The sequence below is a fragment of the Ovis canadensis genome, chromosome 4 (genome assembly GCF_042477335.2).
Source record: "Ovis canadensis isolate MfBH-ARS-UI-01 breed Bighorn chromosome 4, ARS-UI_OviCan_v2, whole genome shotgun sequence".
Taxonomy (NCBI): Eukaryota; Metazoa; Chordata; class Mammalia; order Artiodactyla; family Bovidae; genus Ovis; species Ovis canadensis.
Window position 1 is genome coordinate 80,673,637 of NC_091248.1, and position 12,812 is coordinate 80,686,448.

The window sequence follows — 12,812 nt, forward strand, 5'->3', positions numbered from 1 at the left end:
CTATTGACTATAGCCTGCAAGGCTCCTCTGTTCGTGGGATTTTTCCAGGCAAGAATACTGGAGTGGATTGCCATTCCCTCCTCCTGGGGATCTTTCCCACACAGGGATTGAACCTGTGTCTCCCGCGTTTCCTGCATTGGCAGGCAGATTCTTTACCACTAGCCACCTGGGAAGCCCAGAATACTGTCAAAAAACAAAACAAAACAAACAACAAAACTATCTAGTATCATCTAATGCTTTAGTCCCTATTCAAATTCTCCAATTGTCACAAAATATCTTTTATACCAGAACCAAGGACAGGCCATTGTATTATGTTTCTTAGGCTTCTTTTTATCTAAAACAGCCCTCCCTCAGTATTGCCTCTCTCCTTTTTTCTTTTCTTTTCCTTTTTTTAAAGGCACTGAGTTAATTTAAGAGACTGAGCCATTTGTTCTACAGGATGTCTCACCACTTGCTCTGGATTTTTTCTGATTGTTTGCTTCTATCCTTCATCCTTGCAGTTCCTGCTTGATTACTCTGAAGTTAAAGATTTTTGGAAACAGTGATTCACAAATGATGCTGATGCTTCATATTATATCACATCAGGAGACGCATGTCAGGTTGGTCTAATTTTAGTGATGATAAAATTGACCTAGGTTAAGGTGGGAAGGGACCGGATTTCTCCAGTCTTTATGGATTTCCCCTGATAACTGGCACATGATCCCTGGCTCTATGTGAATATCCTGTTCCCTATCACACTTGTACCTGTTGGTCTCATGATCCTGGTATGAATTAATCATTTCAGTAGGGACTGCAAAATGGTGAATTTCTAATTCTATCCTTCATTTTACATTATTTAGCTTACTTTTGTAAAGGGAACTGTTTCCTCACCAACTGGGGCCATTTGGTTACCCTAAAATACATCTGCAACTAGAAAAGCAGGCTAAATGTTTATTTTCTTAAATTACCAGTTTTCAGAGTAAAGAGTTGGTATAAAAGTCACTACGAATAGTATGGTAGACAAAGTTTTTTAAAGTTGTTTTTTTTTTTTTAGATTTGTTTACTCTTGTGGGGATTTAGTTTTATGTTTGACATTTTAAATCAACTGCGGTTATTTGTGATGCTTAAATCATTCTAACTTTAGCCAGTGGGTGTTCCTTCAAGTTGGCTTCTGTGTCCTTTTCAAAGAACTTTATTTTTTAATACCTCCTGATTTTCTGTCACAAGACATTCTGAGTGCTCCTCTTGACCCAGCATCAGCCATTTCTCCAAGGAACCCTGGTACCTTTTAGTGGAAAAGTGGTATTTAAAAATCAAATTCTGGGTGCCAAGGATAGTTCATATTAATTTTCATTTCAAAGTTAACAATATAGAGTTTTAATGTCATTGTTATTATATTTCTTTACATGGGAGCTTTTACCCTAATAACATTAACAAAATTACTTTTAATATTTATATCAACCCTATGAGATAGGGGATCATATCTTACGTTTATAACTTGTGATCATAATTTATGTTACAATCTCTATTTTAAAAGAAGACACCAGAGACAAGAGGTTCAGTTCAGTTGCTCAGTCGTGTCCGACTCTTTGCGACCCCATGGACTGCAGCGTGCCAGGCTTCCCTGTCCATCACCAACTCCTCGAGCCTGCTCAAACTCATGTTCATCGTTACACGTCCAGTAAACAGCACATCCAAGTAAACAGCAAGTAAACGTTACACATGCGAGGTTACACGTCCAGAAAACAGCAGCGTCGGGCTTTGAGGCCCTCATGCAACTTCCATCAGGGGAGACCCTCACTCTCAGAGGAGCTTTCCCAGGAGGCCAAGGGTCCTTAGAAAAGGTAATCAGGTAGATAATCAGGGCTGCTGTTCAAACTCGCGCGTCTGAATTCTTTGCGAGCCCATGGACTGCAGCACACCAGGCTTCCCTGTCCTTCACTATCTCCCGGGGTTTGCTCTAGTGCGAGGTCTTATCCACCAAGCCCTCTGATCAGCGCTAGGGTGCAGGAACCAGCGAGTGGTGTGAACAGACCCCCTCCTCATTCCTCCAAACCCAAAGGGCGGGACCGGGCGAGCTTCCGGCAGAGGGACCATCGGGTGCATGGTCCGAGCCGCTGTTTCACTGTAAATGGATCCCAAAGCTCCCTAAAGAGTATACACTGTCAGGGAACCACGCTCGCATCACCCAAAGTGGAGAAAATCCAAATGGGACCTGTGAGCTGCTCGGCAGAGGACCTGACCCGCCCCTTCATAGAGCCCCGCCCACCCGCCAATCAGAGGGAGCCTTGAACAGGGGGCGGGACAAAAGAGGAGCAGGTCCAATGAGGAATCAGCCTCCGGTCGCCTCAGGACCGAATATTACAAAGTCCAAGCTGCTAGCCTAGAGGAGGCGGTGGGTTGGCCAATCAGAGCGAGTAACTCACAGCGTTGGGTACTGGCAGCCAGTCAGAAGAGTGCTGGCAGGTGACTCGCCCGGCCCCAGCTTCCCGCCTTTCCCCTAACCTCTAAATCTGGGGGCCAGTGGTTCCCGGGTTAAGTGCTTCCGACACGGAGCTGTATTTCTCGTCCTCTCTTTACGCTTGTACTACCGACCCCAGGCCTGTGCAGGCGTCTGGTGGGACATGGCGAACTTGGGCTGCGAGGCCCTCCGGAGTCAGGATGGGGAGAGTTTTCTCTACTTCGCCTATGGCAGCAACCTGCTGACGGAGCGGATCCACCTCCGAAACCCCTCCGCCGTGTTCTACAGCGTGGCCCGCTTGCAGGTCAGTGCTCTCCTCCTGGCCCCCGAGGTGTCCTCTGCTCTCTCTGAAGACAAAGCGGACAGGATTTTGAGAACTCACTTTCTCAGGGCCGCTCATCGCCAGCATTGGTCTAGGAATGCAGCTCTCTCTGCTCAAAGTTCATCAGCGTTCCCTGCACGACCCTCCCCCCACCCCCTTCCCCCACGGGTCCCTCTCGTCCTCTCTCAGCCCTCTGCTTGATCCCGGCTGCGCTGTGCTACTCTGGCTCCTGTGCCTCCCAGGCTGCCCTGAGCTCGCCCTCCTGACGTTCTCACCAGCTGCTCATTCTGCCCAGCTCCCGATGCCTCTCCCTTGGCCACTGACTTAGAGACATCATCGCAGAATCCACTTGGTTGGTCCCTCTAAGAAATCTTCTCTGACCCAAGCCAAGGAATCAGTTGCTTTCTGGTCTACGTTTGCTCCAGGACTTGTCACCTAGTTTTTAAAAATCCATTTACCAACCTTTTGCTCTCTACCTGAGGGGTCCTGAAAGCTGGAACTATGTCTCATTCATAGTAAGGGCTGTGCTCACTTAAGTCTAATGGCTGAATGAACCTTCACTTGCCTTGGTAAGAATCATAGCTCTTAGTACAGTACATTTATTCATTTAGTTCATATTCTTCCAGCACTTACCTGGAGATACAGAGATGACTGAGTAAAGCTAGCAGCGTTCAGGACCTCCCCATCTGTAGGAGAGACAGGCAAACAAATTACCTACAGAGCCTTTTGACATCATTTTACCAGACAGACATGGTCTCTGCTATCATTGGTTGGGTTCTTAGTTGCAAGCAACAGAAGTAGCTGATTTAAGCAGAAAAAGAATGTGTTGAAAGGCTGTTGAACAGCTCACAGAATGACCAGGAAGGTAGGACCATAGAGCTGACAAAACAGGCAGGCATAGAAGGGAAGCTATAAAATAGCCAGTATCGCAGATGGAAACAGCCCGGGAGGCCACTGTTGACTCACCCTTGAGCTTGGTAAACGCGGACATTGCATCATGAGTCACTCATTCTGGACCCTGCCTCTCCTGTCACTGTATCTGGAAGCTCCTGAAACCCAAATACAGTTCCCACCCCCAGAGTGGAGTTTCTGCTACCCTATGTCACTGACTTCTAATTCAGAACCCTAGGTGGGTGTCCTAGGCTAAATCTTGGCCATTTGCCCATGCCCTGACTCCAAGCAAAGCTAGGAGAACCAGTCTCTGGCATTTGAAACTTCAAAAACAGGAGTTGGGCTCTGAGCACTATCTACCCATCAAACTCATACGATAGGGAATTCCCCAAATATGGTAAAGAAGCTTAGATGTTTATAGTTGGGATGCAGCAAAGAATTATCTAACCAATGATATTCAGTCACAGGTATGGTCAGTCTTAAAAGGAGATGAATTGTACCTTGCTCTCAGTTTTGCTCTGAACCTAAAACTGCTCTGAAAAGAGTGGAAAAAAAATTGTTTTAAGGAAGCATTGAAGGTGCTATGGGAGTATGTGACTTAGGGATCTGACCTTACTGGGATGTACAGTAAAGCCATGGCTGAAAATGTAACTTAAGCTGAGATCTGAATGACTGGCGAGGGGAGAAGCAAATGGAACAGCAGGGACGAAAGATTTCAGGAGAGAAAAAAGCTGGGTCTTCTAGCTAGTGTGGCTAGAATTTAATGTGTAAGGAGGATGTAGCATGAAGCGTAGAGAGGCAGGGGAAGGGCCACATGTTACAGGGCCCCAGAGGCCAATGAAGACTTGGATCTTTATCTTGAGAACAACAGTGAGAAGACCTCTGCCAAATTTAAGCAAATAAAATATCAGGTTTACATCTTTGAAAGGTTGTTCTGGTTGCTGTGGAAAGTGCTTTGAAAGGGTCGGGGCAACCTACCAAAAGGGCTTTTGGAAGTGGATGTGGGAGCGCAGTTAGAAAGCTTTTGTAGTGGTCACTACTGGAGTGGTACCTTGGAGTGGTAGCCAGGGCAAGTAGATGGTTTTTTGGGGTGTTGAGGAGAGAACACTGTTAGGCTTTGGTGATTGATTGTGAAATGAAGAGTAGATAATGGTTTTTGATGCAACAGAGTGGATAATAGTGATATTTGTTAAAAAGAAAAAGGATTAGTTTCAGAGGGAACATCAAGCTCAGCTTGGGCATACAATTGGCCCTTGAACAATACCAGGGTTAGTGGTTCCCACCCTTTGCTGAGCTGAAAATCAGAGAACTGCCATCTCTGCCTCAAAAACAGAGGAATCAATAAATGACTCGCCCAAGGGCAGGAAGCTGAAGAGGTTTGGACAGAATCAGGATTCGGACCCTAGTTCCCTTGACACATATTCGCTATTTCAGTCTCTAATCGAACACAAACTTTCCCCCATTCTTAGTTACTTTGATGATCTGAAAATTGAAAAAAATTCACAGATAAGTAGACCTGTGCAGTTGAAACTCATGTTGTTCAAGGGTCAGCTGTACTGAGTTTGAGATGCTTGTTGCATACCCAAGTCAGCAGAAAAATGTTAGTGAACATTAATGAAGTACTTGGGCTTCCCTGGTAGCTGCCTGCAGTGCAGGGGACCGCGGTTCAATTCCTGGGTGGGGAAGATCCCCTTGAGACAGGTTAGGCTATCCACTCCAGTATTCTTGGGCTTCCCTGGTGGCTCAGTCAGTAAACAGTCCATCTGCAGTGCAGGAGACCTGGGTTCGATCCCTGGGTTGGGAAGATCCCTGGAGGAGGACATGGCAAGCCAATCTAGTATTCTTGCCTGTGAAATCCTAGACAGAGAAGCCTGGTGGGCTGCAATCCATGGGGTCACAAAGAGTCGGACATGACTGAGCGACTGAGCACAACACAGCACATGAAGTACTTCCTATGTTCTAAGCACTTTCAAAGTCAAAAGAGAGACCTGAGCTGGATAAAAGACAGTTGGAATATTGGATGGTATTTGAAGTCATCAGAGGGTATGACTTTGTCTTGAGCAAACTGCTGAGAAAAGGGCCTAAACTGAAACTTTTAGAAACTCCAACATTTAAAAACTAGGTAGTGGAGGAGGAGTTGGTAAAGGGAATTGAGATCAAGGAACAGCTGAAAGGAAAGGAGGCAGATCAAGACAGTGTGGATAACTATGTCAGAAACATCTGAGAAGTAGAGCAAGATGAGGAATGAAAATTGTCTATGGGATTTAACAGTATATCAGTTCAGTTCAGTCACTCAGGCATGTCCGATTCTTTTCGACCCCATGGACTGCAGCACACCAGGCCTCCCTGTCCATCACCAACTACCAGAGCTTACTCAATCTCATGTCCATTGAGTGGGTGATACCATCCAACCATCTCATCCTCTGTTGTCCCCTTCTCCTCCCACCTTCAATCTTTGCCAGCATCAGGGTCTTTTAGAATGAGTCAGTTTTTCGCATCAGGTGGCCAAAGTATTGAAGTTTCAGCTTCAACATCAGTCCTTCCAATGAATATTCAGGACTGAATTCCATTAGGATGGACTGATTGGATCTCCTTGCAGTCCGAGGGACTCTCAAGAATCTTCTCCAACACCACAGTTCAAAAGCATCCATCCTTTGGTGCTCAGCCTTCTTTATGATCCAACTCTCAAATCCATACATGACTACTGGAAAAACCATAGCCTTGAATAGACAGACCTTTGTTGGCAAAGTGATGTCTCTGCTTTTTAATATTCTGTCTAGGTTGGTCATAACTTTTCTTCCAAGAAGTAAGCGTCTTTTGATTTCATGGCTGCAGTCACCATCTGCAGTAATTTTGGAGCCCCAAAATAAAAGTCAGCCACTGTTCCCACTGTTTCCCCATCCATTTGCTATGAAGTGATGGGACCAGATGCCATGATCTTAGTTTTCTGAATGTTGAGCTTTAAGCCACCTTTTTCACTCTCCTCTTTCACTTTCATCAAGAGGCTCTTTAGTCCTTCTCTTTCTGTCATAAAGGTTGTGTTGTCTGTGTATCTGAGGTTATTGATATTTCTCCCAGCAATCTTGATTCCAGCTTGTGCTTCATCCAGCCCAGTGTTCTTATGATGTACTCTGCATGTAAGTTAAATAAGCAGGGTGACAATATACAGCCTTGACGTACTCCTTTCCCAATTTGGAACCAGTCTGTTATTCTGTGTCCAGTTCTAACTGTTGCTTCCTGACTTGCATACAGATTTCTCAAGAGGCAGGTCAGGTGGTCTGGTATTCCCATCTCTTTAAGAATTTTCCAGTTTGTGGTGATTCACACAGTCAAAGACTTTGGTATAGTCAATAAAGCAGAAACAGATGTTTTTCTGGAACTCTCTTACTTTTTTGATTATTCAGTAGATGTTGGCAATTTGATCTCTGGTTCCTCTGCCTTTTCTAAAACCAGCTTGAACATCTAGAAGTTCACAGTTCACGTGCTATTGAAGCCTGGCTTGGAGAATTTTGAGCATTACTTTACTAGCATGTGAGATGAGTGCAATTGTGTGGTAGTTTGAGCATTCTTTGGCATTGCCTTTCTTTGGGATTGGAATGAAAACTGACCTTTTCCAGTCCAGTGGCTACTGCTGAGTTTTCCAAATTTGCTGGCATATTGAGTGCAGCACTTTCATAGCATCATCTTTTAGGATTTGAAATAGCTCAACTGGAATTCCATCACCTCCACTAGCTTTGTTCGTAGTGATGCTTTCTAAGGCCCACTTGATGTCTCATTCCAGGATGTCTGGCTCTAGGTGAGTGATCACACTATCATGATTATCTGGGTCATGAAGATCTTTTTTGTATAGACAGGTCCTAGTGTGGTTTTATCTTTTATCAGATCTCCTGATGTCTTGCCGAGGATACCTGGTCCTAGAACATCTAATATACCATTCAAAGGTACTGGTCACTCAAACCAACCTTTTTAATGAAATTCTAAAGATTTTTAAGAAAATAAAGGTAACAGAGATAAAATACAAACTTTAGATTTATTATCTAATCCAACTTTTTTTATATCATTAGGAAACTAAACTCTGAAAAATTGGAAAGAAATCTTCCTAGTCCAAAGAGCTGAGTAAGGATTCTTAATCTCCCTCATTCTGTCCTTTGATTACTCATCTCTGTGAGGGAAGAAACTTAACAGCTTGAAACTTTGACTCCATTACTTTAGTTGTGAGACCTTAGGCAAATTGCTTAATCTTTTTGAGCTACTGTTTTTCTTTCTGTTAAATGTGTATAAAAAGTTGTTGACAGGATTTTGAAAAGTCCTTATGAAGCCCGTAGCAGTGTACAGAACCCAGTAATTCTTAGCTGCTCTTACGAGTATTATAGATATGTTAATATAATTCATGAATATTAAAATTTATAAGTATACAAATCACCCTCAAATGACAGCTCCCTTAGGGCAAAAAAATATGCTAATAGGATACTCTTAACATACATGAAAGTGGAAATAATGTTATAACCCTTATGCAGCCATCACGCAGCTTCAACAATTATGTACAGTATGATTATTGCTGTTTAGTTGCTGAGTTGTATCTGATTCTTTTGCAACTACCAGGCTCCTCTGTCCATGGGATTTCCCGGGCAAGAATACTGGAGTGAGTTGCCATTTCTTCCTCAAGGGGATCTGCCTGAGACCCAGGGATCAAACCCTCGTCTCCTGTGTTGCAGGCAGATTCTTTACCACTGAGCCACCAGGGAAGCCCACACTATGATTGCCTCTATGTTAAAATTTATGTGTAAGTAAGTGGATTGGGAAGCAACTTTCAAAAATAAAGATAGCTGTGTTAAGGCATCAGGATTATGGGATTTATTGTCCACCTTAACCTCCTATTTATGGTAAGATACATGTACATATTCAGTATACAGTTTATTTTTAAGAAAAATATAGTCCTTGAAATCTGGGTCCTTCCTTGGTTGTTTATCTTTGTGTTTTTTATAGAAGGAACTCAAAACTTATGTTTTAGTTACATGGTGTTGAAGGTAAATCTGTTTTTATTTTGAAAAGGGAAATTTTGGTTCATGTGGATATTGATCATATCACTTTGGTTTCCTTTGTAGGATTTTAAACTTGACTTTGGCAATCCCCAAGGCAAAACAAGTGAAACTTGGCATGGAGGTATAGCCACCATTTTTGAAAGTCCTGGCGATGAAGTATGGGGAGTAGTATGGAAAATGAACAAAAGCAATTTAAGTTCTCTGGATAAGTAGGTGGCTTCTAATTATAAGTTAAATCATTGCTAATTTAGAAGGTGGATCATATGCAAGAATGTGTGTGTATATATATGGACATATTCTCTACACTTGAGAGTTAACCTAAAAGGTATAATGTTCATTTCCTGAAAAGAAAACCCTAGAAGGGTTACACACTCTAAGATTTCAGGAGACTTTTGTAATCTCTTCAATGATTGATGGAAGTACTTATTTTCTATTTGTTTTTTTTTTTTTAATAAAAATATCTTTGTAGTTTTATATTGTGAGAAAGCATGAAGATTTTTGTAATTATTACATACTTTTACTGATTTCAAAAACAGAAACTCAGTTTTTATAAGAGTCAGATTTTTAAAAAAATATTTAAGGTAGCAGTTGAATCAGTAAAAAAAAGTGATAATAATTTGTAAAAATTTCAAAACATATTAGAAATGCTTTGATGCTTTTTAGAACTCAAGAGTTGTGTGGCAGAGCATTTAATACAAAGAAAGCTGACAGAAAAGAGTAGGATTTGAGAAGAGCAAACATCTGACATGCTTACTACTTTACTTCACTTGCAAACAGGAATGAGCTGTCCTGTCTTAATTTTGCAGAATGGATATTCTCTTGTCAGAACACATAGTCCAGTTTTCATAGATAAAGAGCAATGTTTCAGGGTTATAAAGCCTGCAATAACTAAAGATCTGTTAGAAGTATACCCAGTAATAGTAAGTCTCCAGCTTTCTAATTGAAATGCTAAGCTTACTTTTGATATGGTGGTATTTATAGTATGTTCTACTCTATCCCCAAATACATAGAGAACACATACATCCATAAATAGTTAAAATTTTAATCCAGTAAACTAACTTGGCTGAGTCAACGTATGATTAAAATGTGGCTGTTCTGATTCCAGGCAAGAAGGGGTTAAAAGTGGAATGTATGTCCCAATAGAAGTTACTGTTTCAACTCAAGAAGGAAAAGAAATAACCTGTCGAAGTTATCAGATGACAAATTATGAGAGTGTTCCCCCATCACCCCAGTATAAAAAGGTATCCTTTTTAACTTACAAAGACTTTTGGTGATTCCTTGTTAATTTTCACAGAGTTAAATGACAGAATATCTTGTTTTTAAAAGGCTTTGTGCTTTAAATTCTATATGAACAATTCATTTCAATCAGTATGTTTTTAATACAAAAATGATAGTTATTTACTGAATAAACGTTCCAATTTATTTGTAATGATAGAACTATGTCCCTAAAACTGTTTATTAAAAAACTCTCAGAAATGTACTTGAGTCATAATCCTAGACATATTTTTCTTTAAAAACATGTATGAGTGTATTTTTTGTAGTTATTCTATACCTATGCTTTTTAATCACTTTTTTCTTCTCCACAAAATAGTATTTCATAAACCCCAAGATTCATTTTTATAGGGCAAAAATATATTTCCTACTGTTGAAACGTTTTCCACTTCTAGATGGAGGGATAAGTCATGCCTCTTTCAAAATCAGGGACACCTTTCCAGCATGCACGCACAGGAAAAGAATTAAGGATAGAGAGGCTGACATCCCTCTTCAGAAACCCAAACTTAGGTACTTATTGGCAGGTCCAATCAGGACATGATACTTGGAGAAGGTGACCCAGTTCCTGGGCCTAATCTGGAATTTTCTAGAATGGAGCCTAGAGGAATTAGCCTGGTGTGGATCTGGGGAGTACCACTGGATACACTTGCTGTTTATTCCCCCATGTGTAATTCAGAGGTAGAGTAGACTCCAGGATTCAACTAAAAACCGCTCCCTATAAACTTTAAATTTCTTTGAAGAATGGTGTTTGTTTCTTAAAAGATTTTGTTCGTTTCACGCAAATTCTATACAATAAGTTTTATATTAAACATATTTTAAACCATAGTATTGAGTACAGTTGCTATTACATAGGGATGGATTGTGTGGCTATGAAAACTCCCTGTACGTTCATGCTCATCGTGGGAGGAATGACTCTTCATTTTGTTCTACAGTTGTTTATTCCAGAGTTATCTGAAAGCTAATATTTCATACTTTGATACTACAAATAAAGCTGTGGTATACTAAACTAAATTATGTTCCTAACTAAAAGAGGGTTTTGTTGTTGTTTAACCATTTTCTAGGTCATTTGCATGGGTGCAAAAGAGAATGGTTTGCCGCTGGAGTACCAAAAGAAGTTAAATGCAATAGAACCAAATGACTACAAAGGAAAGGTCTCAGAAGAAATTGAAGACATTATCAAAAAGGGGGAAGCAAAGACTCATTAGAACTTAATGGAATATATCTACATATATTTTCTCTATATGCTAATACCTTTTTAATATTTAGAACAGGGATCTGGGATGTATCTCTGTTTAATATATTTCAACAGTGTTCTGGAGGGTTATTTCACTTGGGTGCTTTCTTGTTTTCAGACTGTAAAAAGACCGAGATAGGAGTTAGACAATTGAAAGGTGGGCTGTGAGAGGTGTTGGAATGCATGACAGTTAGGTGTGAGTACTCCTGTGAACCCTTAAAGTTATTTTATTGAGTTTATCTGAAGTGTATTTTTGTTCTGTGACTGAAGATAAATTTGCAACTTAATGATGGTGCTAGTAAATCCCTCTGCTCTGGGATTTTTAAAAATCAGCTTAATAAGAGCAAGCAAACTGAAGAGACAATTGATTATAAAATTTAAAAATTATTTTAAAACTATTTAAAAATTTTTAAATTATTTTAAAATTTAAAAGATGGCATAATGTACTTAGAGGAATAAATGTATTTGTGGTTTAGCCTGTATTCTCTGTGAAAATACATTTCATTTTATGAGAAAGACTCACATCATCACACATACTGGGTCTGGTCTTGGCCATATCTACTCTGTACTAAAGGATTATTGCACAGACTCTGGAATCCAGTATATTAGGGATCGGCTGTCAGTTCCACCACTTTCTACCTGGGAAACTTCGGGTTATTTGACTCAACTTCCTCGCCTGCAGACTGAGGACAGCCCAAATATCTAGGTCTTAGGATCATTTTGAGAGGTATATATATAAGCTTGGAACACAGCCTAGCATGTAATAAGTATTAGTAACCATTATTCTTATTGAAAGATTAAGTTTGTACTGACCCATCTTTAGAACAGAATTTTAAAGTAGAAGAGTCAAGATCATGAGGGAAAAGTATTTCTTGGAAGCTAAAATTTGATTTCTTGGCATATTAAGAAATGGTCACCTTCTTAAATTTATTTACTGAATAAATGGAAGAGAGTCATGAATAAAACAACACGGGTTATCATGCAGTCTCTCATGTCTCTGTGGAATCCAGTGAATTGGACCTTCGAAATAGGTTATTAGAATGAAAGAGAAGAAACCCCAGGAGCATAAAATAAAGATTTGGTTTTTACTCTTGGGAAGAAGGCCCAAATAACCTTAAAGCTACAGCTGCAATTCTGTAGTGAGGCTTCACTATCTCCCAGAGTGGAGTACAAATTGAAGATTTTCCTTATTTTCTTTCAAGCTCAGAAATGCTTTTCAAAGACTATGTTGGCGATAGTGTCACCAGGAGCTGGTTGTATTTTGAGAGGGCCAAAATCATTGATGGAAATTCCTTACATATGACATTTGCCAGTACTACCTTGAAAACAACTAGAAAGAAGATAAAATCAGCTGAAAGGCTAGACAGTGATGGAAAGTATAATATATGTAGAGGTAATGTTATTAACGGGATTCCTTGGTGGCTCAGATGGTAAAAGCGTCTGCCTGCAATGCGAGAGACCTGGGTTCGATTCCTGGGTCAGGAAGATCCCCTGGAGAAGGAAATGGCAATCCACCCCAGCACTCTTGCCTAGAGAATCCCATGGACGGAGGAGCCTGATAGGCTACAGTCCCACTGTTATTAACAACTATAAAAGGTGAAAAGTAAAGTG

At 40.8% G+C, this 12,812-nt stretch overlaps 1 protein-coding gene across 1 annotated transcript; it reads left to right on the plus strand.

Annotated features, from left to right (window-relative positions):
• The first annotated feature begins 2,364 nt into the window (after nt 1-2,364).
• Nucleotides 2,365-12,185, plus strand: GGCT (gamma-glutamylcyclotransferase). The gene is made up of 4 exons (XM_069588119.1): nt 2,365-2,744; nt 8,759-8,904; nt 9,801-9,936; nt 11,029-12,185. Exons 1-4 carry the CDS (start codon nt 2,604-2,606, stop codon nt 11,170-11,172), a joined length of 567 nt encoding a protein of 188 aa, XP_069444220.1. The 5' UTR covers nt 2,365-2,603; the 3' UTR covers nt 11,173-12,185.
• The last annotated feature ends 627 nt before the right edge of the window (nt 12,186-12,812 follow it).

What these genes read in the sequence shown, in the direction of transcription:
- GGCT (XM_069588119.1), top strand. Translation starts at nt 2,604, where the DNA reads ATGGCGAACTTGGGCTGCGAGGCCCTCCGGAGTCAGGATGGGGAGAGT. An exon ending in AATTTAAGTTCTCTGGATAA is followed by an intron (nt 8,905 to 9,800) that starts GTAGGTGGCTTC and finishes TTCTGATTCCAG; the next exon opens with GCAAGAAGGGGTTAAAAGTG. An exon ending in CATCACCCCAGTATAAAAAG is followed by an intron (nt 9,937 to 11,028) that starts GTATCCTTTTTA and finishes ACCATTTTCTAG; the next exon opens with GTCATTTGCATGGGTGCAAA.